The sequence below is a fragment of the Myotis myotis genome, unplaced genomic scaffold, assembly GCF_014108235.1.
Source record: "Myotis myotis isolate mMyoMyo1 unplaced genomic scaffold, mMyoMyo1.p scaffold_m19_p_9, whole genome shotgun sequence".
NCBI lineage: Eukaryota > Metazoa > Chordata > Mammalia > Chiroptera > Vespertilionidae > Myotis > Myotis myotis.
The window spans coordinates 83435828-83463806 of NW_023416401.1; the positions used below are offsets into that span (position 1 = coordinate 83435828).

General features: G+C 49.9%; 1 protein-coding gene across 5 annotated transcripts in view; it reads right to left on the reverse strand.

Moving 5' to 3' along the window:
- The window catches only part of NFATC2 (nuclear factor of activated T cells 2), a 149340-nt gene that overhangs the window by 93747 nt on the left and 27614 nt on the right, over positions 1–27979 (reverse strand). For 3 of the 5 annotated variants that reach the window (XM_036322457.1, XM_036322454.1, XM_036322456.1), the window contains exons 2-3: positions 22223–23237; positions 17701–17872 (exon numbers count right to left, since the gene is read on the reverse strand). In XM_036322457.1, the coding sequence (XP_036178350.1) occupies positions 17701–17872; positions 22223–23237 (1187 nt within the window). The remainder of the gene's footprint in view (positions 1–17700; positions 17873–22222; positions 23238–27979) is intronic. The other 2 variants (XM_036322458.1, XM_036322459.1) reach the window with 1 other exon arrangement.

The following is a 27979-nucleotide window of genomic DNA, read 5'->3' on the forward strand; positions in this document are numbered from 1 at the left end:
ATATGGGGCACAGAGAAAGGACGGGGTCCATCCGAGTCCTGGGACTCAGGACCCGCAGCTCTAAGGGGCGGGAACGCGCCACCATAAGCGAGGCCCCATAGGGTCTTCCCACAGCAGCGCGTTCTCGCCCCACAGGGCAGGATGCTGAGAGGCGGAGGAGCCCGTCTGCCAAGAAGAACTTTCCTGGCGGAAAGGGAAGTGAAGTCTGTTGTGCGAAGGAAAAGCTCACGCTAACTCCTCAAGGAGTAGCGAGGCCCTGGTGGCCGCCCAACCCTGGCCTCCTCTGTGAGGAGGGCAATCGAGACGGCAGCCCCGGGCTGGACCCACTGTGCCTGCCACCGGGGGTGGCCGCCTTCCGCGCGGCATCCTCACTCGGAAACGTGCTCGACAGACGTGGGGTTGGCAGCGATGACCTCCAGGTGGGCAAAATCAGACCCGACCCACCTCTGTGGGGCCAGGATGCCAGCGAGCCCCAAAGCGTCCTCCCTCACGGCGACTTGAGTGTGACCGTAACGTTCAGTTCAGAGTCAGAACTCACTCTGCTCTTAGCAGCACGGCAGGGGGTTGGCAGATGGAAGCAGGGGGTGAAGAAAGCCTCCCACTGGGAGCTACCACTCCATCCCGGCCCTGAGAGGGGGCAGGGGCTCGGCCACAAGGCAGGACCTACACCCAGGTCCCCAACAAGTCACCTTCCCAAAGCCCACCTCCCACCTGGCGAACACTTTGCAAGGTGGCGGGGAGGGTGGCAACGCGCCTGCCTAACGATGCCCACAGTCAAGGGGCACCAAGGCCAACCCTTCTGCTCCCCGGGCAAGTAAATCGCAAACCCACCCACCACCGGGCGCATGCATGCGAGCAGGGCACACGGCTGTGTAAGGAGGAGCAGGACGCGGACGCCGGACGCGCAGGGCAGCATCGCTTTGGGTCACGGTCTGAACTCAACCGGATTCCCTGCTGCACAAAGCTTTCCTCTCCCGGCCGTGGCCCACGGTTGGGCGCTAACGCACCGTTGTTTTAACACCAGCACCTAAGCCATGTTCAGATGCTCCCCGGGAATGGCATTCACGCGGTGCAGTCTCTGCAGCTTCTGCTTCCAGCGGCTCGGTCCCCGCCCCTTCGCTCAGGGGGCGGACTGGACTGGGGAGGGGGCCTTTGGAACAGGAAGAAGATGGGGTGAGATCTGGGAGGTGGCTTGTGAGCAGAGCGTGCTCGGACACAATAGACAAGCCTCTTGCCTTGTTCCGAGATGCGCCCCCCGGACCCCCAACCCCAGCACAGTCCTAAAAGCGTTAGTTCAAAGTTAAAGTTAGACACACGCAAAGCTGAAGCCCCAAGGGAACTCAGAGCTCAACAACAACCCTCTCTTTGACTGAAAAACCACAAGGGAACACCCACGGCATACTTCTTGTTTAAAAAAGGAAAGTGAAAAAATACGGGTTTTTCTTCTGCTTCCTCATCGTTATAAAACTAGCTGGTGTCCAGTCCATCGAGTCACGACTTCTGTCTGCCTCGGGCGAGCCCCAGTCACATGGGGCAGAGAGACGAGAGCACAGGAAGCCTGGGCATGTCCCTGTGAACTGAATTGGTCCTTCTTAATTGTTGTCACTTCCTTCCTCTGCTTCCCTTAGCACAGGAAAGCCACTGAGAAACTGCCCGCGTCAGCACATCCATCACCGGGCACTGAGTGTCAGGGGGGCCCAGGCAAAGTGGAGCTCAGCGGTGCCTCAGAGGACAGTGGTGACACTCAACCATCATTCATGCAGCAGATAAAGAGCCTACTATGTGCTTGGGACTGGGATGGAGCAACGATGGAGGGTAGATGGATAGATAAGTGGGAGAAAGGAAAGTGGGAAGGAAGAAAGGAAAAATAAGTCAGGCTATTTAAAAAAAAAACCACACAAGTTGAGGGGAAAAGGATGGCAGGGGAAGGGGGCAGCTACCTTAAGAGAGAAGTCAGGGAAGGCTTCTCTGAGGAGGTGACCATTATCGTGAGACCCGAGTGAAGCAGAGAAGAGAGTCATGTGGATATCTGGGGAAAGCGACTCACAAGTGCAAAGGCCTGAGGCAGAGCCTACCTGGAGTGTCTAGGGAATAGCAGGAGGCCAGTGGGGCAGGCGTGGAGTGAGTGAGGGAGAGTAGGAAGGCAGGCAGGGGCTACATGACATAGGGTCTTGCAGTCCATGGTAAGGAGAGGGAGGACTCAAAACAGAGGAGTGGGGTGGACCGATTTACATTTTAAACCGATTCCTCTGTGTGGGGAGCAGCCTGGATGAGGGGCACAGGTGGGGACAGCTGGAAACTAGTTAGGGGCTGTAGCTGTCGCCCAGATGAGGGGTGATGACAGGTTGGCCCCCGGAAGCAAAGGGAAGGTGGTGAGATGATTGAGCCAGTGGCCACCAAAGTGCACCTGCTCCCTCCCTGGCACAGACGTCAGCAGGTAGACTGGATACACGTCAACGATCACAAAGCAAGGAGAAGCCCAGAAGAAGAGAGAGAGCAAACATCTGAAATGTTCTGTTTACAACCAGCAGACGCCTCAAGGTAATACACGCCTCTGGAATTCAGTTTTCTCATTCCTGAGATAACAGGCCTCGCTCACAGGGCTGCAGGGGAAGTACAAGCCCCTGCTTAGATCCTGGCTGGCATATTGTACATGCTCCGTACACAACACAGTCCTACACTCTGCCTTGGGCGGTCTGAGTGGTGGCTCCGCCAGCTGAGTTACTTTGATGTCTTTATAATTCTCCGGGCCTCCATGCAGACTGATGGTGATGGTACCTACCTCAAGGCTCCCTGAGACTGAACGAGACAGTGTTAGCTGAGCAAACAGTCTGACCCACAGGCGGCCCTCAATCAAATGGTAACCGAAGCCCTCCGTAAAACAATACATTAATCGGACACACCAATCATTCAGCTAGATAGTCTGTCTCCTTCTAGTTCAATCATCCCCAAACTCTAAAAGAACCAACTGCAAGTCCCTGAACGAGTCAACTTGCAGCAAGGAAGCCAGGTCAGCCCATGCCAGTGAAGACAGGTCAGGCTGAAGAGGAGCTGGGACTCCCACCTCAAAGTGAGCAAATCGACAGCAGGCGCTTCTACTCCGGTGACACCTACTGCTCTGAGTCACGGAATCCTAAGCTGAGAGAGGGGAGGAGCTCACGGAGCACTACCCCCTTCTTTTGGAGCCAACGTCCCAGCTCAGAGACCAGAAGTGTGTGGGCTGAGGCTGCACAGCAAGACACAGGCAGAGGTGGAAGTGGGCAAGTCCCAGCCAGTCTGGTTGGGCGGAGGGTGGGAAGGAGGAACGAAGGAGCACCCCACCTGCAAGAAAGAGAGCCGTGGGGTCAGGGGATCTCATGACTGGTGGAAACGCCTTTCTTGCTGTTAAGAGTTAAATTCGACTGCCGCAAAGGGCCGTGTGAATAAGGGAAGTGAGCTGAGCCAGGGCAAAAACATGCATGTCCATAACCTACAGACATTCACACTCAGATTTTTTCTGTCTCTTTAAGAACTGTAGCCCCAGAGCCACTGCTGAACTGCCTGGCGCTTTTGGGCAGCTCAGCAAAGACACTTCCTCTGCACCCTTGGAGGGCGAGTGTCGGAACTGTCCTGGTGAATATGCAAATGTGAACGGTGCCCTCAGGACGCACAGTGTGCTAGTTGGTGCACGGCCTGCGCACCTGGACCCAGGGACACCCAGAAGGCTTCCCTGGGTGGGATGCTCGAGACCTCTGTCTACACTCCATGGTCTTGTGAAAGGCACGGAACTGCCGCAGCAAATGTCACGTGGGAACAAAAGAAAGACACACACATTCACTGTCAATAACCGACTCCTAAATCCGACCTGCTAGCGCCCACGTCTGAAATGATGCCCAAAGTGGACACCAAGAAAGCTTCTACCCCAGGACCTTTGCACAAGCATTTCCCTCTCCTATGACACTTTCCCCCCAGCAGTGACACAGCTTCCTCCCACACTGCACTCCAAATTCTGGTTCAATATCACCTCTTCAGAGAGTTCTTCCCTAAATAGCACCCTCACCACCTCACATCATCTTCCATCGCCCCCTCCTGCCTTCGTTTTCTTTTTCAAAAAATATTTTTTATTGATTTTTTACAGAGAGGAAGGGAGAGGGAGAGTTAGAAACATCGATGAGAGAGAAACATCGATCAACTGCCTCCTGCACACCTCCCAATGGGGATATGCCTGCAACCAAGGTACATGCCCTTGACCGGAATCGAACCTGGGGCCCTTCAGTCTGCAGACCAATGCTCTGTCCACTGAGCCAAACCGGTTAGGGCCTTTGTTTTCTTCTTAATGCTTTTGACCACGGGACAAACTGGAGTTATTGGTTTGTGGTATGCCTCCCTCCCCCAGAACCTCAGCTCTGTGAGAGCACCAGATCTTGTCTGTCCTGTTCTCTACTCTATCTCCACCTCCAGTCAGCAAACGTTTTCTGCAGAGGACAAGATAGTGAAGATTTTAGGCTTTGCGGTCTCTGTCGCAAGGACTCCCCTCTCCCAGGGTAGGTCAAAAGCAGCCGTACACAATATGGAAATAAATAGGCAGGGCTGTGTTCCAATAAAACTTTATTTAGAAAAGCAGGCGGTGGGCCAGACTCGGCTGACACAGCCTGAGGACCCTGCCCTAGAATAATGTGCCTCAGCCTCTAATGTGCACACAGACCACCTGGGGATCCGTTTATAGAAGGCGAGTTCTGACTCAGCAGGCCTGTGGGGCCTGTGACGCTGCATTTTGAACTCGCTCCCAGGAGATCTGTGCACGAAATGGCGCAGGGGCACCCAGCACAGTGCCTGCATGTGGCTAAAACCAATCAACATCTGTTGAATCCATAAGAAAGAATCAGAAAAACACTCAGAACTCAACATTTTTCTTGCCACTATCTAGCCACGCGTCCGCATCTTGCCCTTGCTGATGGCATGATAGCGTCCGTTGGCTCTATCTTCAGCGTATCAGCGTCTGACAGAGGAGGAAGGAGATGTGCATAGATGGGGGATGTGATGAAGTATTTGGTCACTAAGCCAGGGGTCAGGTAAACCGGAGGCTTCCCAAACATCTACCTGAAGCAGGTTTCTAAGACTGTATTCTTTAGAGCGGTGTCTACAGTTTCATAACAAATGTCAGCTCAGGAAGACGGGATTCCCTAACAGAAACCTAAGTCCCCAGGGAAAGACCCACTGGGTTACGTAAACAGTGCCGAGAGGAGCAGCTCAGCTTCGCTTCCTATTCGGAAAATCAAACACGATGTCTTTTTAAGCGCAACGGTAATGACCGCCCCGATCGTTTATGGCAAATTTAAAATGTCCGGGGCATCCTGCCAAGTCCTTTATAAATTACAACGCGAGGATGGCGATGACAACAATGAATAGAACCACAAGGCCAGACACGGACCCTCTGGAAGAATCTTCAAGAAGCCAGGGACACTGGGGCCTCGGGGAGAAGAGCCAGCCCCTGAGTGGGTATGGGGGAAGTTGGGGGGGGAGGCCCAGCCCTGCACAGCTCCTGCCCCTTGGAAATTCTGCACCACGTGATGCACTTCCTCCCCACAAATTCATCTATGAAAGAAACCAGAGAAGTCTGCACTCAGTGCTATACTGACTGCTTTACACATGCCATTTCCTATAGAAATCCTGTAAGAATGTTTTGTCCAGTTTGTCACTAGGGAAACTGAGGCCACAGGAGGCTCACATGAACCTCGTTCACAGTCAAATCGCCAGTGTGGTGAGGACCACTGGGGCTGAAGGCCAAGTAGATCCCAGGACCAGCTGAACACAGGTCCAATCCCCACGGTTTGCACTGGGTACCTGTCCCCCTGGAGATGCCGCTGCCTCAGGGCCCAAGTGCAGGCTCACTGGCCTGCCTGGGCACTCTTCTCAGCCTCCAGGCCTCACCCCAGGCAGGCACAGGACACCAACAGAAGCCCGCAGCCCCTCGCAGCCCCGGGGAGGCTGCACCGACCCACAAGCCGGCCACCGCCTGCATCTGGGGAGGGCCTGCTGGCCGCTGTGGCCACACAGGGAGGGAAGGAGCCAGGTGGGTGGGGAGACACCCATGAGGGCATAACCCTGAGCTAGCTCACAAGGGAAAAATATGACTTGATGCTTGACCCGACTGGCTTTCCTACATTTTTCAAAATACTTAAGCAAAATAAAAGCCCCCAGGAGCAACCTGGAAAATTATCTCAGGATCATTAAGAATTTCTATTGCGCCTGGCCAGCGTGGCTCAGTGGTTGAGCGTTGACCTATGAACCAGGAGGTCACGGTTCCAGTCCTGGTCAGGGCACATGCCTGGGTTGTGGGCTTGATCCCCAGTAGGGGATGTACAGGAGGCAGCTGACCAATGATTCTCATTATTGATGTTTCTATCTCTCTCCTTCTCCTTATCTCTCTGAAATCAATGAAATATATATATTTTAAAAAAAGAATTTCTAATTTATATTTTTTAAAAAGAATTTCTAATTCTTCTTTGTGGCCTGACTAGTTAAGAGTGTAGGCTTTGGAGCTAAACCATGTAGGTTCAGTTCATGGCCCACCCTCTTCCTGTGTGACCTTAGGCAAGTTACTGAACCTCTCTGTGTCTCAGTACTGCCTAGAAATAATGGTAGCACTGTGTCCCTTTATACATAGAAAGCACTTAGAACAATTCCCAATCATATTCAGTGCTTGGCAAATGCTAGTTTCCCCTGGTGTCATGCAAACAGCCTGACTCAGGCTTGACTGTGTAAAGAAAGAGGCAGGAGCTGAGCACTGGGAGCTTAAGCATCGGCGTGGGGAGACCAAAGGGAAATTCGCCAAAGCAGTAACAGCACTTCCTGGTGACAAAGGTCCTGTGTTTTAAACAATGCATACACATTAAAACAAGAAAACAAATAACTGAATAAAAACTCGGGGGGCATAGATACACATACATACATTTATATAGATATGCATGCATGCATCACATACATACATATGGTGTCAATATACACATGTATATTTTTATATAAAAATAGGTCATTTGTATATGCATGACTGTGTGTGTATACACACACACACACACACACACATACACACATGCACCCACAGGAACTTTACAAACCCGTGTCTGAAAGTTCAGAGCCCACTACTTCTAAGCAGGAGCTTGAGGGCTGTAGAGAATAGTGGAAACGTTTGGCCAAGGAGCCCAACAGACATGCTTTAAAATCTAGCTCATCACATCTGCACTGTGTGACCTTGAGCAAGTCCTCTGACCTTACACAGAGCAGCTGTTGAAATGATGGGTGCCAACGTCATCCGTACCATCAGTCTCTAACTCACATCCATCCCAGCTTCAGGCTCACAGCCTGAAGCCAAAACGTCCATGTGAAAACAAATGCTCCCTTTTGTACCCCAACAGGATGGTACAGAAGAAAATGGACAAGGAGGAGAAGGAGCAATAACAATGCGCGTACGCTGAGCACTCGCTGCATGCCAGGCCCCACTCTGCCCACTTTACCATTTACTCAGGCATTTACTCTTCGCAAAGACCCTGGAAGGCCAGTACCATCCCCTCTGCTGAACTTGTGACCGTGAGCCTCAGTTTTCTCACCTGTAAACTGGGTTAATAACCACACCACTAGCTTCTGCAGCCAGCACACAGGGAAAGCTCGGTCAGGGTCAGCCTCTTTGTCACTTGTGACCATGTGCCCCATGGGGAAGACCTTCAATACCTCTGAGCCTCAGTTTCCCCATTCACAGAATAGGGACAGCATGCCTGCCTGAGCTGCTCCACGTGACGTGCTGGTCACATAGTAAGTGCTCAATGAACAGCTGTGACGATGGGCAGAGTCAGCCCACAATCTTCCAGGAGGCCCACACCGTCTCCCAGGTCCAGAGGAGGGCTCTGCTGCTCTTGCAGAAAGAACAGGGCCCCTGCTGGGACTCCACGGCTGACTAGCTGCCTGACCTCAAATAAGTGATGTTAGCTTCCCCTGGGCTTCTGTATCCAGCCGTGCAATGGGAATGATGGCCCCAACTCACTGTGTGATTCAAGGACTGAGTAGGATCACCTCTGCAACAAACAAACCCTGTGCGAAGGAGTAATGTGTACACACTCATACTCTCAGATGTGGTCTTTAGCCAGAAGAAGCCTGAAGGGGCACCAGGGTGTAACTTGGGCTAACAGAGCTCCCATGTTCCCCAGCCGTGTCCGTCACTATATTCCTCAAGAAAGAAAAATGGCTCAAACGCCTGCTTTGTGACAAAGACCACGCTGGGCACTTTTGTTTAAAATCCTAACCACTCTAGACAAAACAAAATAAATATCTAAATATGGAGGTCGGTCTCACTTTATAATCGAAGGAACGGCAGAGACCCAGAGCCCCGAAGCTAATGGCCACAAGGCCGGCCTCACTCCAAACAGCCCACTCTTCCTCCCTCCAGGAGGCTGCACAGTCCGACGGGTCAGTGTAGACTCTGGCCTCAGACCTCCTCCGCCCAAACCAAAGCCACCGCTCACCGGCTGGGTGGCCTCAGGCAGGTTGCTTAACCTCCCTGTGTCCCAGTTTCCTTGTCTGGACAAGGAGCGCTGGAGCTCCACCACCCACACTCCATGGCACGCTGCAGAGATTAAGTAGGTCACTCCAAGGTAGGTACACAGGGATGCTCGGCAAGAGAGCTTGCATCAGAACACCACGCTGCCCATCCCATAGGAGGGCCAAACACTGTTGGTGCAGCATGTGAAGTTTCTTCTCTCTGTTCCCACTGATTGCCAAGCATGCTGCAAGCCTCAGACTTAACCTCTCTTTTCAGAGCAATTCTTTCTCCCGGATCCTGGGAGCTTTCTATTTTCTGCCTACATCCAGGGGCAACGTTTTACTGGCGCCCACTCATGCCAATGTATCTTTCATGTGAACTGAAAGCGCGCTTTTTTACCATCCGTGTGCCTTTGGCATGAAGACGGTACCATCCACCCCCACCCCTCCCCACTGTCCCACAACTCTGCCTGCACCAGCCCCCCTGCACATCACCTCCTCTCTTCTCCACCTGGCTCACCTGGAGGCCAAGGTCACACACCGAGGGACACATCTGGCCCACAGACACACTTGGTTTGGACTTTAGGCTTTTAAAAGTTTTCTAAATTCATTATCAGTGTTATCACCAAAAGACCGGTGTAGACGAGGAGAGGGTGCCGAGGATGGTTCAGCAGCCCCACCTGGCCCGTCTCCATCTTAAAGGAAAAGGCTGCACCAGGCCACCCCTAGAAGAGGCGCTCCCTCTGAAAACAGGAGGGGTCTCAGTGGGGACGGGCAGGGCCACTCAACCCTGGGGACGCGGCCTCCGGAAGATTACAGCCACATCCTGTGTCTCCCACAGCCACACTCACAAAAACCCCAGTTCGCCCCACTTTCAGAATATGCCCAGAATCCAATCATTTCTAATGTCCTCCACCCCCACCCTGGTCCAGCCACTGTCCTCTCTGGGCTGGACCCCCTGAACAGCAACTCATCCATCTCCCTGCTTCTTCCCCTGACCCCCTACCGTCCACTCTCATCAGCATGGCACCCAGAGGGATTCTGCTGAAACCTAAGGCAGACCCGCCCCTCTTGATTCCCACCTCAATGGGAGCAAATGTCCCCAAATAGTGTCCGAGGCCCAATCCTCCCACCCTCTTGCCTCTGGGCCTCTGTCTCCTACTCCTCTGTCTGGTCACCCTCCACTCTTCCCACTCAGGCCTTCTCTGGGTTGACCCTGATGTCCCCCCAGCTCACAGCACACGGCCCCAGGTCCCTGAACCGGCTACTCATCCATCTCCTTCTTTGCTCAAACGCCACCTCCTCAGGAAGGCCTCCCTGACCACGCCCAGCTCCGCTCGCCTGCTGGTGTTCCCCGTAATACTTATCACCTCCCCACAGTCTATTTAATTTTCCTATTTATGAGATTTATTTTTTATCTCCCCGCAGCTCCACGGGGGCAGGAACTTGTGTCTGTTTTGCTCGCGGCCAGATTCCCAGCGCCTGGAACGGTGCCTAGCCCATAGGAGGTGCTTGGGAAACGTTCTAACCACCGAATGAATGGCCGGAGGAACCCCCGGGGACCTCAGCACACGCCCCACAGAAGCTGGAGCGTGAGTCTCTACTTCACTCTGCTTTCCTTTCCCTTTCCCAGGGCTGACGGAACTTTCTGGAGGAGCAAACACAGTCACCCTGATGGAGGCAAATCAGGCTCGGCTAGACCTGCTTTCACGTCTTAAAAACGGGGGGGGGGGGGGGGGGGGGGGGCACACTAAGCACATTTTATTAGTCAACTAGAAGCCCACGTGCCCAGCCAACTGCCGGAGAAGGCCTGCTCACGGCGGGACCCCCGCTTCCCACGTGGGGAGAAAACCCGGCCGGCCTGCCTTCTCCCTGAGACATAATTGAAAGTGAGTTGCAAATAGTGCAAGAGCTGAGCTCCCACAGGATGGAAAACCCTGCCCCGTGATCCCTTTTACAAGCTGAGAGCTGGGAGACTTGATTGGCCTCCTCTGGATTGGGGGAGGGGGCGGTAACCTGAACAGGTGCGCCCCTGGCCCCCACTGCACCCTGCAAAGCTCGTTATTCTTACCCGGGATGGAACAGAGATCAGGTTTCTGCATCTGTAAGGAACTTCTCCTACAGGACTGGCCGATGTTTTCTCCATCTGTCCAAGCAGCTGTCTGAGAGGAGCCAGAGCAATGCTCTTGGAGGTGTGCTCTGTGGCTCAACAGCCTCCTATTCTGATCCCTTTCTAACCCAGAGGGTGGCTTTCTGATCCTTTTTTCGGTTGAAAACATGTCCCAGGGATTGGCAAGAATAACATTTTTTTGAAAGTCCCAGCCCAATGATGGCTGAGGAATACAGGGAAGTACCCTGCGTGGGGAATTCCTATCCATGGTTAGAGGGTCTGGAAGCAGGTGGGGGGGGGGGGGGGGGGGGGGACAGGGGAGGGGGATTAAGATGATAATGGCATGATACAGGCCTCTCCAGACGGGAGGATTATTAGACCTCAGAAGCTGAGGAGCGATGGAAACATAAAGCCCAACCTTGCAAGCCGCCTGTGAATGGCGCTCTGTCCGCCCTGGGGCCCCCGCATCCTGTCCCGAAATAGAACAAGGAAACGGTGGCGGGGTCCGCCCGAGGCCTGTGCTCTTTCAAGGTGAATCCAGTGGTTCCCTTCCTGGTCTGATCCCAACAGGTCAAACTCCGGCCAAGGAGCTAAGACTCCCTGGCTACCTTGGAAAGAGCTATAAGTTTGTTCTAGTTCGATGGGATCCAGAGCTTTATAGGAGAGGCTGCCTGGGCCTGGCTGCTAACAGTGCTTGCTCTAATCAGCAATTCTTAGAAATCGCATAAATACCTATAGCCTCATTCTAACCTCCCTTTCTATTGATAAGCCTTGGAATAGCGCAGTCCTTAGTTACCCCCAGAGGATATGAACTTGAGGATGTTTGCCTTGAGCCAAATCTAACCCAAGGGTAGATTTAGCAGCCAAAACTTCATAATCAGAAATTTCACAGAAAATTTCAGAATCCTAGTTCCTCTTGAAAACAAAACAAAACTGTAAAAGCTGGCAACAATGGGCCCACATTCCCAGATGGCACAGCCCATGGGGGCTGAAGAGCAGCTGCCTCCTTGAGACGAGACGAGGCATATAGTCTGCTGTGCCCTACTCCCCACCACTCCCTATTGCTCCCTGGCATTTGGCCAATTCAGTCATTTACTTTCATTGCCTGGCCCCCAGGAGCTTGTCAGTGTGTGGTCCTGTTTCTCCAACCTCTTCTTTGGTTCTCTGCTCAGTTCATTGCTTCTGAGGAGCTGCGAGATGCTACAGAGGGTGTGAGGAATAAACCCACACACGCAACGCGCACCAAGCCCGCCAATGATGGTGTCGGCGGTCCTGTGCCATCACAGGCCAGAGAGTTAGAAAGTCACACCTCAGCTTCTGAGCCCCAGGCTCCCATATCTAACTGCTACTTGACATCTTTGCTTGGATGCCTCACAAGCCCTTCCTTCTTCCTAACCCCAAACTGAACTCGTAATCTTCCCCTAAGAAACTTCTTCCCCAAGTCTTCCCATATGGCAGGTGGCACCACCCTTCACCTCCCACACCCCAAGCCAGCACCAGGTCCTGAAGCTCCTCCCACTGCCACCTCCTTATCCTCACCTCCTTCATCCCTCACCTGCTACTGCCACAGCCTATGGAGTTACCTCCCTGCTTCCTTCCTCAGTCCTTCTAACCCAGCCGTAGGCAAACTATGGCCCGCGGGCTGGATCCGGCCCGTTTGAAATGAATAAAACCAAAAAAAAAAAAAAAAGACCATACCCTTTTATGTAATGATGTTTACTTTGAATTTATATTAGTCCACACAAACACTCCATCCATGCTTTTGTTCCGGCCCTCCGGTCCAGTTTAAGAACCCATTGTGGCCCTCGAGTCAAAAAGTTTGCCCACCCCTGTTCTAACCCACTCTCTAGAGCAGAGGTTCTCAACCTGTGGGTTGCGACCCCTTTGGCAGTCGAACGACCCTTTCACAGGGGTCGCCTAAGACCATCCTGCAATATCAGATATTTACATTACGATTCATAACAGTAGCAACATTACAGTTATGAAGTAGCAACGAAAATAATTTTATGGTTGGGTCACAACATGAGGGACTGTATTTAAAGGGCCAGAAGGTTGAGAACCACTGCTCTAGAGAGAAGACCGAGTGAGCCTAAAAATATTAAATCAGAATCACCTTCCACCCCTACTCAAAACTTGTCACTCCCTTCCCCTTGCCCTGGATTAAAATCCTAGCTCCCCAACTTGGCTTCTGAGTCTTGCATGTCCTGGCTAAACTCAAGTGACACTAGCCGCCCTTCAGCTCTTCAGACACACGAGTTCTCCCCTGTCTTGGGACCTTTGCATGTGCTCCTACCACCACCAAAAGAAGACAGCAAGACAGAGCAAGACAGAGCGTGATGCTTCTCTTTGCTGGCTCCATCACCTGCTCCAGCTGGTAGGTCACCTCCTCAGCAAGGCCCTCCCTCTAATGCAGGTCTCCCAAGTACCCCCTTGGCATGGTTTTCTTGAAGGAGTTACCCCCAGGTTGTGAATCCAACAGATGAGCTCCTCATCAGCCATCACAACTTACCTGAGAGCCCGCGTGTCATTCCAGATTGCCCTTGCCTGGCCTCCCTGACCCACCTGCACCTCAGTAATGGTCACGCCAAACCATCCTGGTCTACTTTGCACGCCCCGCCCCCATCTGAGCTCCATCAGGGAGGGACTGTGTCCATCTCACCCCTCATTATACTACTGGCACCTGGCACACAGTAGGTCCCAACAAAATATTCGTCAAAGGAATGAGTCATGAGGTCTGAAAAGCATTTAAAGTTTGGAGCAAACTTTCTTCCAAGACTAAATGACATTCAGGACAGAAAAAAAAAAAAAGAAAAAAAGTTGAACGTGATATATGCTTAAGATTTTAAATCTTATATGTGAAGGAACAGAATGAAATGATCTTGTATTTGTTTTATTTTCACATAAAGAGGGGCATAAAACCACTAGGCATGCACAAAAAGATTAAGTTTCATAGTGTGGCAAATAAAAGAGAGAAGGGTGGGGACGGGTGATTGAGGGGGGAAGCGAGCCGTGGTTCAGTACAAAAATAGGAACAGATGGCGAGATAAAGAGAGAGACAGAGATCAAGAGAAAAACCAGCAGAAGGTTCTAGCAAGGTACAAAAGGGGGCTTCATTGCTCTTCTGGGAACACGGGGGTACCCTCCAGATTTCAAAAGGGGTTTTCGCACCTACTTAACGCTTAAGATCACTTGTTTCTTAAGGTCTCTCTCTTCTTCATTTTTCAAAGAAAACATTAAAACCCGACTGCCTACGCTAAAAACCGGGGGTTTGCACGTTTCATTTTTGAAGAGCACACAAACTACGCAAATGAACAAAGAAACTTCGCTTTGTGTTTTCTGAGGATATGGCTACAAATTTTTCAGTCATACACTGAGTTTTCAAAGTTATGAGCAAGAATAAGAACGATCCTTGGGGGCTGTTGGAAGGAGGGGTGTGACCTTCAAGTGCTCTACAGCAGTCTTTTGAACTGCACATCCCGCCCGTTCTCTGGAAATTCCCACGGCCCCAGCCATGATGAATGAGTGAGCAGAGGTGAGCACCGTACGTGGCCGGACCTCACTGGCCAAGCTAACTGGACCAGTGGACGGCACCCGTCCCAACCAAGGCCCATTAGAACTTCCCTGAGAATCAGGGTTTGGACTCCAATGAGCTGGTGAGGCGGGTGAAATCGGAACAGCATATACAATTCATAGGCGGGGAGCGTGGGCAATTTCCCACCGGGCTTTCTCGGCCTGGTGAGAGTGACTGGCAGGAAAGCTGGTCTGCAAAGAGACGCAGAGGAGCAGGAAAGTGGTGCAGCCAGACCCCAGGGTCCAAATCCAACATCCACCACTCAGTAACTGTGACCTTGAATGAGTTCCTTGACATCCCCTTAACCTGACTGCAACCTGCTCCATGGGGCTCTGGTGAAGGTTAAATAAGTTGACGCATACAGCACTTGGGACAGATTCTGACATGCGGTGAGTGCTCACTGAGAGTTTACTGTTATTACTACCTTGCTCAGCTGTAAGCTCGTGAGGGTGAGGACTTCTGGCTGTTTGTTCACACCCTGTCCCAGAATCTAGAACCGTGCCTGGTACATAGTAGCGCTCAACAGACATCTCTTGAGTGATCAGAGGATGAAGAAGCCCTGAAAGGATAGAGCCCCCTAACTCTTCTCCTTATCTCAGCTACTACCCCCACAGGAGCAATCACAGTGGGGTCTTATCACAGCCTAAGTCAGACCATGCTTCTTTCCTGCTTTTCACAAACTCTTCTCCGTGGCTATCCAGGCCCTGCATGCTCTGCCTCTCTCCACTCTCTCTCTAGCCCCTCAGACTCCAGTTACACTGGCCTCCGATGGTCCTCTGACGTGGCTCCTTCTGCTCCTTCTGCCTCTGGGCATTTGCACATGCTGTTCCGCCTACATCTCTTCCTCAGGGAAATCTTAACAGATGTTCTTCCCACTTACATTGGCTCCTCCACCCAGAGCCCCACACTTTTCTTTCAGGCCACTTGCCACAGTTTCGAATTTTATCATTTGTGTGACTAGTCATTGGCTCTTTCCCTCTAGAACACGAGCTCATGATTAAAGAGATCATAACTTCTGTTTTATTCTTCACTGTATTTCAGTATCAGGTTCAGCATATGACAAAAAGTAGGTGCCCAACAAATGCTTGCAGAATGAACTCATTTGTTGAATGGATTGACTAAGCAAAGAAGTAAGACTTAGAGGGTGATTTCCCAAGCCTGGGTTCTTCTTGAGTTGAATCTACTGGCCTGGTTTTGTGCAATAGCCCCATAGCCTCCTCATACAATCCCCTTTTCCTAATCTGTTTTGAATGAGTTTCCCTATTCCTATCAAAGGCTTTGACTCCAACACACAGACTAATGCCATCCTCCAAGCCAGGAGGTTCCCATCCTAAACTAAGGACACCTTTAGAGGAAGATAACAAAATCCAGAGTCTCTACAGTGTCCAGTATATGTTATCATGGCAATGTCAAAATACAATCAACAATTACTAGACATGCAAAGAAAGAGGAAAATGTGACTTGTGGTCAAGGAAAAGAAGCAATGAATAGAAACAGATCCCAAGATGTCTGTGATGTCAGATTTAGAAAAAGCAGCTACCAGGATTTAAAAGCTCCTAATCTATAATAATAAAAGCACAATATGCTAATTAGACCAGATGGCCAAACAGCAGAATGACTGTCTGGACGATCTTCTGGATGAAGCTGGGGCTGCGAGGGCCAAGCCCCTTGCATGAATTTTGTGCATCGGGCCTCTAGTCTATATAATAAAAGCCTAAGCAACCGTCACATCCGAAACAACCGAACAGGCTGAGTGGGGCAACAAGGCTGGCAGGGGGGTTAGTGAGGGACAACCAAACGACTGAACACCAGGCTGCGTGGGGCGACCAGGCCGGCAGGGGAGGGCAGTTGGGGGCCATGAGGCTGGCAGGGAAGGGCAGTTGGGGGAGATCAGGCCAGCTGGGGAGGGCAGTTGTTGGCGAGAAGGCCGACGGGGGTGGGGGGTGGCTGTTGGGGGTGAGCAGGCCAGCAGGCAGAGTGGTTACGGGGCGATCAGGCAGGCAGGCAGGTAAGCAGTTAGGAGCCAACAGTCCCAGATTGTGAGAGGGATGTCTGACTGCTGGTTTAGGCCCGGTCCCACAGAGATCGGGCCTAAAGCAACAGTTGGACATCCCCGAGGGGTCCCAGATTGGAGAGGGTGCAGGCTGGGCTGAGGGACACCCTCCCCCACTCCCACCCCCGGCCCAAATTTCATACACCTGGCCACTAGTATTATCATAAAAGTCTTTAACCAGGTGTATATAGCCAAAGTGTCTGTCAAGATTTTAGGGTTTGTGGTTTGTTATCTGAACTCTACTCATGTCATGTAGCTTTTAATTAAGTAGTTTTAGGTGATACTCAAGAATCTGTATTTTTAACAACTCTAGAGAGTTCTGATGTACACTGCATTGGATTCTTATCATATATAAAATTATTACCATATGATACTTACACTTTAAGGCAAATGCCAAAAAAATGTTAAATTAATTTAAATGTATTGAAGGTCTGGTTGGGTTGGTTGGTGGGCAGTAGTCAGCAGTTGCTGGTTAACCAGACAATAAAATTAAGAATATTTCAACCCTAAACATTTTGGAGAAGAAAGAACACTGTACTTATTTTGAGAAGAAAAAAAAAAGATCTGAGGTTGAAGTAAAAGCCACAGACATAAAAGATAACTACTAAGAAAAAACAGGAGGAAATGCTCATGGTACAAAGTAAAAAAAAAAAAAAAAAAAAAAAAATTTAAAAAATCAGAGTACAAACTACTAAAACATCAAGTATATAAATGTACAGTAGTAGATATTGCCATGTTTGTGAATAGAAAAAAGGCAAGAGAAAATATATCAAAATGTTAATAACAGTTAGTTTAGGTAGTTTGACTATGCATAGTTTTTGTTTGTTTGTTTGTTTTAATTGATTTCAGAGAGGAAGGGAGAGGGGGAGAGAGAGATAGAAACATCATTGATGAGAGACAATCATTGATCAGCTGCCTCCTGCATGCCCCCTACTGGGGATCGAGCCTGCAACCTGGGCATGTGCCCTTGACCAGAATCAAACCGGGAACCCTTCAGTCTGCAGGCTGACGCTCTATCCACTGAACCAAACCAATTAGGGCTGACTATGCATAGTTTTAATTTGTTCCTACTTTCCTATATTTTACGAGAGTATATTGACTTTCCTCTATACACGCTCATCTAAAATTTAAACACAAAATGATGGCTTCAGAAACCTTCTGTCAGTACACACACATCTGCAGAACTCTAGCAGTTTTTCGCTCAGAAAGAGAAGGGAAGACATAGCTGGGGCATGAATGTCATTTCTATCCTTATCCAGCTCAAGAAGACTTTCTTCTCTGGCGTCTTAGTAGCTGATTCGTTTCAGATACTGATTCGATCTTAAATGCCCCGTCCCTCAGAGGAGTAAGAGACTGAGTCACCGACCTCAACCTGACAAGCCACAGGCAGTGGTTTAGCAGAAGTAAATCACCTAGTAACAAATAAAACAAAATAAAAATAATTCAAGTCCATACCTGAACTACAGGGTGGCCACCAGTTGGAGCTTTGACAGCCCCTCGGCTGCCTTCTGTCTCATAGTGGGCCCGGTGATGTGGTTTGGGCTGCACCTCAATCCGAAGCTCATAGGAGCCTGACTGGTGGGAGAGTGGCCATTCGAGTGGAGGAAGGGATGCAGTCACTGGGATACTGAAGGAGGAAACAGAAACAGTCGTATGTACAATAAATCAGAATCAGGTAACCTGTACAATAAACGTAAATGGTTCACTTTCTGAAAATCATGTCCAATGAGCATAAGAATAAAACGCTGACTGTTGGGAGGCACATATTTCTCAGGCATGATAGGTGGGGCTCTTCACAAGATGGAGATCTTTTTGCTTCCTCGTTCGTCTTGATGAAGACAGTGTGACTGACATCTTAATTCATGAAGCTAATTTCACAGTATGTTAGCTCTAGCGTGTTTCTAACTGCCGGACCTTCTTTTCTCTGGGAATTTTAAAGAGTATCACCGCCAAGCTCTCATTTCTATGTATGATGATCTCAATTCAAAGTAAACTTTAGAGAGAGGAGAGTTCCAGTCACAGTTATTATTTATCATGTCAAGTATAAAACATCCAACCACAGAAAGGTGTCTGGTTTTGGTAGGAATGAGCCAAACCACTCAGACTCCCTAATATTAAATGAAGAGTAAAGGTCAAGATCATGACTGGAGTTACACACCCAAGTTTAAGTCCCAGCACCACCTCTAACTACCTGTGTGACGGAGCAAATGCCTCTACCTCCTTAGGCCTTAATTTTCTCAACAGTGAAATGGGGATACGGAGATTATATAAAAGATCCTATCATAATACTAGTACGTGCTCCAAAATTATTAGCTATAATTTTCCTGTACATATTGTATATTTCAAATAAATAGTTATTTCCTATAGACAATCTGAGTTAGTTACAATATTAGATATGCATGCCTTTACATCTGAGGCTATAAGTTCTTTGAGGGCATACCATTAAGTTTCATTTTATAATAGAATCTCAACCCTATTCAGCACCCACAGCAGGCACTTGATATGTGATTAGAATTATGACATTTAAGAGCTGACTGAGGTCTTGACAATCTATCTAGACTATTCATTCCTTCAGAGCCTCAGAGAACCTCACTACATTTTTTCAAGATCACAGAGCAAGACACAGTCAGGGCTCCAACTTATGTTTCTTGACTCCCAGTCCAGGGCTCCATCCACAACTCCATACTGCCTCATTATCTTACTAATTTATTTAAAATCAGTCCAAGAAATTACCTCATTTATGGAATGACTCTAGAACAATGCCTGGCATTTGATAGGTTCCCAGTGAATATGCAGTGGGTGGGTGGGTGGATGCACGGATGGATGGATGAGTGAATGAGCAATTTTATTTCAAAGAATCTCTGTATATTCACTGTAGCTTTGAAGTTGCAAGTGCATGGATTTGTGTCACTATGTCCTGATTTTTTACATATGGCAGAAATCATCAATCCAATCAGGCTATGCTTTCCCACTAAGCCTAGAGCAGTAGAAGCTGACATTATCCACTTGACTTAGTTAAGTGCTTGCAATGAAGCTAATTCCATCCCTTCTCTATCAGAGGCATATCAAGGGGAGAACGGAAGGGGATGGTAACCCATAAACTCCAGCAGTGCTACAGTCCTACTTGAACTTTCAATCCAATTACAGTTATATCTTTACTCCACAAGCAAATCTCCATCCTTCCTTCCCACCACACTGCCCCCTGAAGCCCCTCTTACCCTGAAGTCTTGGGGTGCCTACAATGCCTTTAATTCTACCTTAGTTACATGCCAACAAGCTGCTGCCTACAACCAAGGTGCCACTGACGTTAAATATTCCCACTCTCATCATCTATGCAAGTTAAAAAAAAAATTAAGTTTGCAAAATAAGGCTCATAAAAAAATCACTTCACCCCTGTGTCTCTTGAAGTATTAAAAATTTAGTGAGTGGGAGATTCAGTGGGATGTCTGTAAGCATCAATATCAAATTTTGTTTGTTCTGGAATAAGACTTTGACAGCTGAAATAAAATATTAAGAATCAGACCCCTGAGGTCAGTCTGAAATCCTGCATTGGAATTCCAGCCCTCGGCTGGTGAGCTGTCCACACACCTTTGAGCAGATATTATCATGAGATCTCCTGAATGCCCCTATCCTCTCAATCTGATAGAAAATTCTTACCAATATCCCCTTGGCTGGCACAGACTGACACCTGGTAGGGGACAAAGGATTCTAACACCTCTCAGATCAAGCCACAGAATGGAGAGGGAAGGATTTCACAAAATAAACAATGAAGTCTCACATAAATGTATTACAACCATATTTCATATTAATGCTCCTCCCCATTGCCAGTCATTAGAGAGGCCATGATTTGGAGATTGATCTGTAGCAGAAAGGACGAGGAGTCAGGCATCCTGGACTCTAAGTTCCAATGTGGTCATTACTGACTGTGTGATCACGGGCATGTCGTGTCACCTCTCTGAGCCCTGGTTTCTCAACCTGTGCCAGAGGTTGGTCTTGATCGCCACGTCCTAAGGTAGCTTTGTGAAACCTGAGCCACAGAACTCAGAACTCGGCAGCCAAATGAGCTTCGAAATCACTGCACATTCTGCCCACAGCTGGGGGGGTCCCCTGCACATAGGCACCTGTTTAACCCTATTGAACCCAGACATTCCTTTCCTTAAGGGACATCGGCCGACCTACTATGGCAGTAGTGCTCTCAGTCAGACTGGAAGCTTTACAGGGTCCATTTTGGTCTGGTGTGGGGTTAGGCCAATGGGCAGGGTCCTTGGCTACTCTCAACCCCACATCAATCAAAACCCTCTCTCTCTACCATTATCTATTTTGGTATTCAATATTTTATTTGGGGGGAAAAGGGGGAGTCCCATATGCTAAAATCAAATGATAGGTTGAAAACCACTAGGATATGATAATAGCATAACGCTTCAGATTCTTCATCTAATACAACAGATAGACTAATATCTGCTTCTGACTGTGTGCCCCGTTTTCCTTGTCATCAAAATAAAAATAATACGAAACCAGGTTTATGTGAGAATTAAATGTAGTAATACATAGAGATACTTAGAATTATGCCTGGCACAGAGTCCTTAAATATCAGTGATTATTGTGGTCCCTATCAGGACTCTGAAGCTATTGGGAGCTCAGTCTCCTAGCACAGAGCTTGTCTTTGCCTCTAGAAGACAAAGATTACCCTATGACAATAACGCTGCACTGTTTCTGAGCTCTTACTTTGTGCAGATTCTATGCCAAGAGCTTGATAAATATGATCTCACCTAACCCTTAAAATAAAACACCATGAGATAAGTTACTATTATCATCCTCACCTCACAGGAGGAACCAAGGCCCAGAAAGGTGCTCAGTAAGAATGAAGGTCCTGATTGATTAGTGATGTCTGCCCTGGGCATGACATGAAAAAATGTACAGTGAGAAAGATGGTCCTGCAGGATTGGTGATGTCTGATGGGCTCAGTAGGATGGCAGTACCAGAGATGCCCATGATCACACAGCCAGTAAATGGCAGAGCCAGGGCTCAAATCCAGTCCTAAGAGAGTCCAAAGCTTACAGGCTGCTATCTACAACTCTTCAGCTTATCAAGATTTTTAAACTCCTAAGGATTAGGGCTCACCTATTTTTTAGGGCTTCCCTATCACTGATTGCAGTCCTGTGGTACATAGCAGATGTCAAATAAGACATCTACACTGATAAAAGAGAAAGATGCAAATTGACTGTACCTTCACGACACCCACCAGCCAATCAGGAGTGGGTATGTAAATTAACCCAACAAAGATGGTGGGTTAATTTGCATACACAGGTGCCGACAGGCCCGGGGTCAGGACAGGGTGGGATGCTTGCATCGTCGCCATGGCAACAATGCAGGTGTTCCGGCCGCCCCAGTCACTCTGGGCCTCTGGGCAGCGTGGGAAGGCGGACAGGCGGCTCCAGGCCAGAGGGCAGAGCGAAGGCGGTGCCAGCAGCCAGGGGAAGAAAGGCCCATTCTTGCACGAATCTTCGTGCATCGGGCCTCTAGTCTTATAATAAGATAGCAAAATGCATACATAAAGACTTGCTTTCTGCTTATGAGAATGCCTGCTCCATAAAGGCAGACATTTTTGCCCACTTTTTTCATCACTGTCTCTCCAACACCTATAACAGTGTCTGGCACCTGATAGGTGCTTGATAAATACTTGTTAAGTAAATGAATGAATGATGAGCCAAGTGCCACATGAACAATCACATGCATCCTATTACTACACCCTCAAAATCACCACCCAGTAAGTCATGTACACCTATACCCATTTTACAGATGGGGAAACTATGGCTCAGAGAATTTAACTTCCTTCTCAGGGTCTCACAGCCAGTAAACGGAGAGCTGGAATTTAAATGTTCAGAGTCTGGCCAACTGTGAACCCCATGCTCACAGCCAGAAAACCATCTCTTGACACTAAATCGTAGAACAATTCAACTTTCAAAGCCCGACTCACCTGCAGATGGGAATAGCGGGCACCAGCGGCTTGGGCCACGTCGGGGGCATCAGCAAGATGGACTCGGGGGCCGAGTTCCTCCTCTCCTCCTGCTCGCAGGGCCCCAGGAACTCCATGGCCGGGTAGATGTGGCGGGGCAGGCCGGCCTTGGGCTGGGCGGCAGACACCGGTGACGGGGCGGGGCTGGTCTTCCACATCTTGGGGGGGATCCCACAAGGCGAGTCCGGGGCGAGGCTGTTCAGAGCATCCATGAGGACGGCAGAGCCAGCCGTTGGGGGGTACCCAGCGGGGGCGCCGTCGTCCTGGGGCTGCGGTGAGGGGCTGCGGGAGTGCTGGGGTGAGGCTCCGGGCAGCGGGGCAACCAAGGCCCCAGCACACGAATGCCTCCTCTTGGCACCAGGCGACGAGGAGCGGGAGGCCGGACGGGGCACGGGCGAGTGGCGGCCCAGGCAGCTGTCCTCAGCGAGGCTGGTTCGAGGTGACATTATTGGCGAGGTTCTGGGGGAATAATGAGCAGGGATGTTTTGAAACTGGGGACACAGGTCGTCGGGCCCGCCGTTATTGGGCGAGACGCAGGGCGAGGTGTAGGGGGAGAAGGTGTCGGAAATGAAGCTGGCAGAGGAGCCGCTGCTAGCGGGGCTCAAGCAAAGCGGCTGTTCGCGGTAGCCCTCGAAGCCGGGCACGGGCAGGGTGAACCTCGGGCTGGCGGCCGCCCCCGCCAGGGGCGCCTGCTCCCCCAGGAGGCCAGTGTCTCTCATGCGGAGGCCCCCCCCTGCCTGCATCAGTTCGTGGGACGGAGTGATCTCGATCCGAGGGCTCAGGCCCGAGGCCCCCGCTGGCTTGGCCGGGCTCAGAAAGTTCTGGGGCCCTACCCTATCCGGCTCTCCGAATCGGCCGGGGGACTCGCCAGAGAGACTGGCGAGGGGGTTGTATGGCTTGAGGCCATAGTCCAGGACATCGTCATGGTATGCAAGTCCGGAGTGTGGGCTGGCGACCTTATGTGCATTCGGTTCTTCTGGAAAGAGAAGGGGGGAGGGGAGGTCTTTTTAAGCCTCTAGAACAGAACTCCCAAAGCAGATCAATCACAGGCTGGGTTTGTCTCCTGCTGTTTGTTTACTGTTTAAAACCCCACCACACCAAACCCCAGGCTGGACCCTACTTCCCTCACCAGAAGGAAAGGGGGCTGCTTTATCCCAGGCTCCGTGAAGGGCAAGGTCACAGCAGAAAGGTTTGAGGGCAGGTGCACTGAGCATGGCCCGGCCAAGCTGGGAAGCGTCAGCTGGAGGCCTGGATGACCACCTGGCTAGTGACTTCCAAACCCTTGTCTCAATGGGGCCGTCAGAAGAAATGCATTTTATTTCACAACCTAGCTCACGCCGTCATATTCACTCCCAGCTGAAACAAAGGCTTCGCAAAACAATACTTACCCTGCTACATGCGACACCCTCATCTCACACACTCACACACACACACACACACACACACACACACACACACACACACACAACTGAGGTTACTTTTCTTACAGGCTGGTCACAACCCATTCAACAGGTTTACTGTCCCACCAGTGGGCTATGACACCCAATTTGAAAAACTCAGACCTAGGCCCACCTCATAGCTCTACATGTCTGACACAGATACGGGAGGCAGAGGGAGGATGCACGGGCCTGGAGTGCATGGAGCTCTGGGGTCAAACCTCAAATATCCATGCTCGAGTATAACAAGTAGCTTAATTCTGAACCAGAATTCCTGACTCATGTCTTATCTTGTGCCATTTCACAGATAAGGAAACTGAGGCCCTGGGAGAGGAAGAGATTCACCCTAAACCACAGAATTGGCAGGATTAGGAATCCCACAGACAAACCACTTGGCCCCCCAAAGGCAAGGCTCTGGCTATAGAGTCTTCCAAACTACCATGCCAGTAGCTGGAGACACCCTAATTGCTTCTCTCATAGTAGCCGACTAGCGCAGGCTACTGCTGCCACCTCAAAAGGCCCCACGGCTAGAGACTGGAATTAGCAAGGGAACCAGCTATCCATTCCCACCACCCCTCACCCATTCCTCCTCCAACCTGCCCAGCTCAGCACAGGCCCCTCCATTCAGCCTGGACTCCTCTCTGTCACATCCTGACGTCCAAGCCATCAGGAAATCCTGACCGCCACTGTTGATTATAAACCAAATTCATGTGTCACCCCTTCCCCACTACAGCCACTCCGGTCCAAACTACTGTCCCCTCCCATCTGGGCCACTGTAGCGGCCTCTTCCTGGCCTCCCCATTTCCAGCCTTGCTCTGTGTGGTCTGTTCCCCACACTGCAGTCTTTTGAAACATCCATTTCTGAAATCCACTTTAAAGGCCTTCCCGGACATTATACTAGTAGATGTGATCTAAACTTCTTAACACACCTGTCCTCGGGCCCTGGCTTGTCTTGCCCCTCCCACCTGTCCCCTCTTCTCCCCAACCTGACTCAGCAACAGCCCAGGGACACCTGGCTTTCCATCAAGCAGTCTGCCTCTGAATTCCTGAGTGCATTTCTCCCTCTGCCTGGAAACTCTCCCCCGAAGGTCTTTACTTGGCCGCTTCCCTGATTCCTTCACGTACCTGCTCAGCCAAGACCTCCTTAGATTGGCCCATCAAAAAGACCATCTCTATCCTCACCCCAGTGTCTTTCTCCACCCCTTTTCCCTGACATCTTTTTCCATTGGCACCAGCTACCAGCTCACATCACATCAGATATTTATCTGTTTAGGGAATTCCATCCCACTAGATCAGGGGTAGGCAAACTACAGCCCCTGGGCCAAATCCGGCCCACAGATTGTGTTTATAAATAAAGTTTTATTGGAACGCAGCTGCTCCTCTATTTGTTTGCGTATGGTCTATGGCTTGCTTTTGCACTATAACAGCAGAGTTGGTAGCTGAGACGGAGACCATATGGCCCACAAAGCCTAAAGAATCCACTATCCGACCCTTTGTAGAAGTTTGTGACTCTGCACTAGGGTCTATACTCCACTGAGGTTGGAACCATGTCTATTATCACTCAGCGTTGTTTGCCAAGCGCCTAGCACGGGCACTAGAGATTGTCCATACACTTTTGTTGAGTGACAGAGCAAATAAGTAAGTGACAATATATATGCCCAAGGGCCTGCCAGGCAGACAGGGGGCCTCATCCTAAAGTTGTGTGGCTGGCCCATTTGGGGGAGTAGGGTGGCTGCACAAATGACTTTCAACCTCCTTGGTTCCCCTTCCAGGCCATCCTGGAGATGCTGTCGGGCTTAGCAGAGCTGATCTTATAGGGTCCAGACGGCGCCTCCCACCCCCAGGTGAGAGCTCAGAAATGGCTTCCCACAGCTCTTAGGGGAGAGGTGAGGAGCCTTGTTTCTGCCAAGGGCCATTTGGATTTTTTTAAAGTATGTTTTTATTGATTTCAGAGAGGAAGGAAGAGGGAGAGAGAGAAACATCAATGATGAGAGAGAATCATCGAACGGCTGCCTCCTTCACGCCCCCTACTGGGGATTGAACCCGCAACCCAGGCATGTGCCCTGGACCAGAATCGAACCTGGGACCCTTCAGTCTGCAGGCCGACGCTCTATCCACTGAGCCAAACCAGCGAGGGCCATTTGGATATTTATAACATCATTCGCGGGCCATACAAAATTATCAACTTAAAAACTAGCCTGCTATGTTTGGCCAAACATTTAATTAACTCACCCCTAATGCTTTGGCTGGGCCAAACCAAATGATTTCATGGTCCTTATATGGCCCATGGGCCGGACATTCCCCTCCTGTCTTAGGGGAAAGTTAAATAACCTCAACAAGGCCAGCCTGGCTGGGCTCTGCCTGCCCCTCTAGCTTAACCTCTCTCACTGGACTCCAGCCAAACTGGCTATCTTCCTGTTCACAGAAAGCATCACACTCCTTTCTGCCGCAGGACCTTTGCACTTGCTGTTCCCTCCACCTCCACTGCTCCTCCCCACCCGTACCCAGGCCCTTCTCCACATAACTAAAGCCACTCATTCCCTCCAGGTAAAGCCTCATGTGCTTGGGAGGGTTTCCCGACCTCCTTGACTGCATCAGACCGCATTCATACTTCCCTGTTCTGTTCCATGCACTATCCAATGCATTACAATTAAGTAATTCTGGTGTTATTCATCTATTGCCAGGCTCTCCCCCAACCTCCAGGCCACCCCCACCAATCAGTCAATTCCGTGAGGACTCTCTCCCTCCCCACTGTATTCCTAGCATGTGGACAGGACCTGCCCACAAAGCAAACCCTCAAAAACAAAAAACAAACAAACAAAAAACTATTTGTTGGTTGGGTGAACGAGTAAATAAAAGTGAGCTCAGAAAAGTCTATGTGAAATTTTTAAACTACTACTCAAAGATGCTAATATCTATACCAAATGATAGAAAGATGTAACCTCGAAGAAGGTAATTTAAAACGGGATGAAGCCTGGCTGGGTGACTCAGTTGGTGGGAGCATCATCCCCTACACCGAAAGGCTGCAGGTTCAATTCCCGGTCAGGACACATACCTAGGTTGCAGGCTCTAGCCCAGTCAGGATGCGTATGGAAAGGGACCAATCAGTGTTTCTCACATTAATGTTTCTCTCTCTCTCTCTCTCTCTCTCTCTCTCTCTCTCCCCTCCTTCCCTCCCTCTCCTTTTCTCTCTCTAAACATATCCTCGGGTGAGAATTAAAAAATAATTAAAGAAGATAAAAAGGGATAAAAAAGTTCTTTCTGCATGAAAATGGAATAACTTCAAGATACAGTGTTAAAACAGAAAAGCAAAATGCATACAGTGTGCACACACACAAACTGCTGCTGGAAGTCACAGGAAACAGTGACTACTCCAGCGAGGGGAACTAAGTCATTCGGCAGCCGTGGCCTAGCAGACAGAGGCCTGATTTCTGTATGACCTTGAGAAAAGAAGCACAGTTCCTCAAAGAAACATGTTCTTATTTTATTTTAAAGGTGGCCGTGGCATAACATAATATACAGTAATGACACCCTGGTTTAGGAAGCAGGAAATTGAGGGCTAGTCCTACTCTGCCACTAACTAGCTGTGTGACCGTGGAGAAGTCCCCCACCCACCAACTGTACGTCTCCACCGTCTCATCTCTAACAGGGACCAATCTCCTTGGTTGCTTCTGGCTGTGAGATCCTCTGCTGTTCTAGCTGAATCTGCAGGGTCTAGAGTTCTTGCGAAGCTGCAGATTAACATAAATTTGAATTTGGCCGTGCACGCATACACACACACACACACACACACACACACACACACACACACTCCCTTCCTGGCAGGTAAGAGAGCACAGGCTTTCAATCTACAAAGAGATTAACCTCAAATCCATAACAACATCCTGATAATCCACCACCCTGCGAACCAGCAAAACAAAACACAAAAGGTCTCTTAGCAAAAATTCCGGCCTTATCAGAAAAACTGTATTACAGCTTATCAGAAACACCCCGGCAGGGCTGATGTGAAACGTCACAGAACTCGGCCATGCGAACACACACCACTCACACTCCCCGCAGCCGCTTCGAACGGAAAGGCTGCTTTGCTAAGCAAAAGCCTGAAAACGTTTACATTGGTTTTAATTCATCCAAGCAGCAGTTTCTTTTTCTTTTCTTTTTCTTCCCCCAGATTGTGAAAGTTGAACAGCAAGCAGGAAAAGGAAGGTAATTTATAATCATGAAATCCTCGGTCCTCTGAATATCAGACAAATGGCTCCTCACTAAAACATGTAAGGAGCTAGGA